General features: G+C 42.0%; 1 protein-coding gene across 1 annotated transcript; it reads left to right on the forward strand.

The window, feature by feature from the left end:
• The first annotated feature begins 2123 nt into the window (after window positions 1-2123).
• On the forward strand, window positions 2124-3541 carry LOC143226601 (uncharacterized). The gene is made up of 2 exons (XM_076457796.1): window positions 2124-2849; window positions 2909-3541. The coding sequence occupies exons 1-2, from the start codon at window positions 2144-2146 to the stop codon at window positions 3355-3357; spliced, it is 1155 nt and encodes a 384-aa protein (XP_076313911.1). The 5' UTR covers window positions 2124-2143; the 3' UTR covers window positions 3358-3541.
• Window positions 3542-3763: the final 222 nt, after the last annotated feature.

Here is a 3763-nt window from a genome sequence, read left to right on the forward strand (position 1 = left end):
TATTTTTTAGAACAAAAAATACAGCTCTAAATAATGTGAGCTTGCATTTTATGTCCTGTAAATTATGTTTAAAATACCTAACATACAAAATAATGTACTTAGTATCTACCCGAATCAAATACGAAAAATCACTAAATACAAAAGCTAGGTAGAACAAGCAAATAAACTTCAAAAATGGAATCAAAGCAGACAGAGATATAAAAGGACATGCCACTTCACCGAATACTGAACACTTCAGAAGGAAAATTATTCATTTATATCAGGTTATCCCATTAGTAATGTCCCAAAGTTTAATACAGAAGGGGGAATCACCATTTCTGTCTTTTTAGAAGGTTGTAATGACTACAGTATATACTAAGACATGTATACACCTGTCCAGACAAATGGAAGAAACTAAACCAACTCCACTTTTTAAGATCATCAATAAAATAAACTATCATGAAGATGGATGTGTCTACAGCTTAAGTGATGCGCCACGTTCAGGTTGTCCTGTTGAGTTTATTTCCTGATTTTCTGCTGGTGCACTTGATGAAGATTTTGCTGTTACAGTTGGAGAACTAGCACAAAAGCTTAATTCAACCCATTCAACAGTTCACCGTCATCTACAACAGCTTGGAAAGGTGTCAACTCTTGAAACGTAGGTTCCCCATTATTTGACAGAAGCCAACCTTAGAACAAGAGTGGACATTTGTACGTATGTGTCTTCTTGTGAACGTAACTCACCATTTTTGGACATGTTAGTGACTGGAGATGAAAAATGGATATTTTATAGCAGTTTTTAAGTGCCGCAGATAATGGATCAGTGCAGGTAAACTGGCTAAAGCACAGCCCAAAATGGAGTTAGACCATAGGAAAGTCTTGTAAAGCATTTGGTGGGATATCGTTGGTGTGATCTACTTTGAGTTGATGCCACTCAATCTAAGGATTTCTTCAGACTTCTATTGTCAAAACAGTTCGTGCGCTTCAATGTTGCACTGAAAGATAAGAAGCCTGCTTTTGTCAATCTTAAAGGTGTTGTGTTACACCAGGATAATGCACGGCCCCATACAACAAGGATTACATCTGCAAAAATAGAAGAGATAGACTGGTTAAAACTTCCATCATTGTCCTTATTCTCCAGAATTTTCCACATCTGATTATCATCTCTTCTGAAGTTTGCAGAACTATCTTGATGGAAAAGAGCTTGGAACACATGAACATCTCTAAATTACCCTCTCTACATTCTTTTCCTCCAAACCCCAACAATTTTATGGAAGTTTCATTCAGAAGCTTGTGAATCGTTGGCAGGGAGTAATTAATAATAATGGAACATACATTATTAATTAAATAACATTAATAGCGTTTGAAATCCTTTCTCCTTTACTGAATTTAAAATCAGACATTATTTAAGTGAAGACTGATATTAGGAACTCACCTACTTTGTGTATAGCTATCTCGGAATTTCATCAGAATCATTATAGTTTTCAATCAGGCAACCTTAAAATATTTCTTTTATGAATAATTTACAATATTTTATGAATACAAAATCTGAGTCCCTATGTTTTGTCAGCTTCAATCCTTTTTGTTTTTCTTTTTAAGTTCAGTAGCCAGCTCTACTTGTCGACTGAATTATGATTTGGTTTTTCCTTGTATATGATTGTTTACTATTTTTGTAAGATGGTATAGGAGGGTTTGTTGGATGTAATATGTATTTTATAGATTCCAGACTTTAACATAGTATTATAATAAACATACTGGTCAAAGCTCATGTATACGATTTCGCTCTATAAGTTAATAGAAAGTGTATCTTTCTTATAAAAGAGCGATTACAGTGGGTAAGACACTATATGTACCTTTTCATGACATGTGGATCAGAAAATCTAGATGAGTTTTTTATTACTTAAAACTAGTTTCCGTCCCATCAGTACATAGCGCAATTTACGATAGTTATAATACTGTTTGGAGAATATTCCCAATATGCTCATAGTAAGGAACATATATACAGGAAAAGAGGCCGGCAATCAACTTTACCTCCCTCTATCATACAATGCATACCGACTGTTCATTCTACGTCATATTTATGAGCATGCGCAATTTCAGAGCTGTCAGAATTTATCAAAGACGAGTTGTATAAATACCAGCAGATGAGAAGAAGGAGAGGTTTATGGTTTTAGTTATTCTATACGTATTTAAGAATTTCACAGAGATGGAGTATAAGATTGTATTAGTAATTTTGTTTTTATATTTTAATCTCGCGACGTTGCATTTTTATCCTACAGACCCATCTATATCCAATGTATTCGTTACGGATGATAATCAAATAACGAAGGATGTAGAACGTCGGCGTCGGGAGGCTAGCGATGGCGCAACAACGGTCCCTCCAACGGAAGGTGTAGAACGTCGTCGTCGGGAGGCTGGCGAAGGCGCTTCCACGGTCTTTCCAACGGAAGGTGTAGAACGTCGGCGTCGGGAGGCTGGCGAAGGCGCAACCACGATCCTTCCAACGGAAGGTGTAGAACGTCGGCGTCGGGAGGCTGGCGAAGGCGCAACCACGATCCTTCCAACGGAAGGTGTAGAACGTCGGCGTCGGGAGGCTGGCGAAGGCGCAACCACGATCCTTCCAACGGAAGGTGTAGAACGTCGGCGTCGGGAGGCTGGCGAAGGCGCAACCACGATCCTTCCAACGGAAGGTGTAGAACGTCGGCGTCGGGAGGCTGGCGAAGGCGCAACCACGATCCTTCCAACGGAAGGTGTAGAACGTCGGCGTCGGGAGGCTGGCGAAGGCGCAACCACGATCCTTCCAACGGAAGGTGTAGAACGTCGTCGTCGGGATGCTGGCGAAGGCGCTTCCACGGTCTTTCCAACGGAAGGTGTAGAACGTCGTCGTCGGGATGCTGGCGAAGGCGCTTCCACGGTCTCTCCAACAAAGGTGTAGAACGTCGGCGTCGGGAGGCTGGCGAAGGCGCTTCCACGGTCTCTTCAACGGAAGGTGTAGGACGTCGGCGTCGGGAGGCTGGCGAAGGCGCTTCCACGGTCTCTCCAACGGAAGGTGTAGAACGTCGGCGTCGGGAGGCTGGCGAAGGCGCTTCCACGGTCTCTCCAACGGAAGGTGTAGAACGTCGGCGTCGGGAGGCTGGCGAAGGCGCTTCCACGGTCTCCAACGGAAGGTGTAGAACGTCGGCGTCGGGAGGCTGGCGAAGGCGCTTCCACGGTCTCTCCAACGGAAGGTGTAGAACGTCGGCGTCGGGAGGCTGGCGAAGGCGCTTCCACGGTCTCACCAACGGAAGGTGTAGAACGTCGGCGTCGGGAGGCTGGCGAAGGCGCTTCCACGGTCTCTCCAACGGAAGGTCATTAACTAGAACTACGAACTCCTTTTAGTGAAATATTGTGGTGTCGTTAGCTCGTATGTAACTTTTGTATCATGTGTATAAATTAAATTATACAGTTCTTTATCGCTGTTTACGAACTGGTATTTCGGAAGTTTTCCTTGTTTAATGAAAGATCTTTCAACAGCACTATGTAAAAGCTTCTTCCATTGTAATAAAGGAAAGATGCATCTACAGCTACTGTAATTCAGTGTCGATACCCGAAATGTACATACATAACGAAACAACTTTCCTTCGCACACTTTAATACGATTATTACAGCGCTTTTTTAAGCATTTATTCCAGAGATCTCCTTTTGCATTCTAACATACTGCTTGACCTTCATATCCCTATTCTTTATCGTCTTGCTCTTTTATATTGTGTCTTACACCCTGAGGCCTTAATTTTTACTTGAGACA

Source organism: Tachypleus tridentatus, chromosome 9 (assembly GCF_004210375.1).
Source record: "Tachypleus tridentatus isolate NWPU-2018 chromosome 9, ASM421037v1, whole genome shotgun sequence".
NCBI classification, from domain to species: domain Eukaryota; kingdom Metazoa; phylum Arthropoda; class Merostomata; order Xiphosura; family Limulidae; genus Tachypleus; species Tachypleus tridentatus.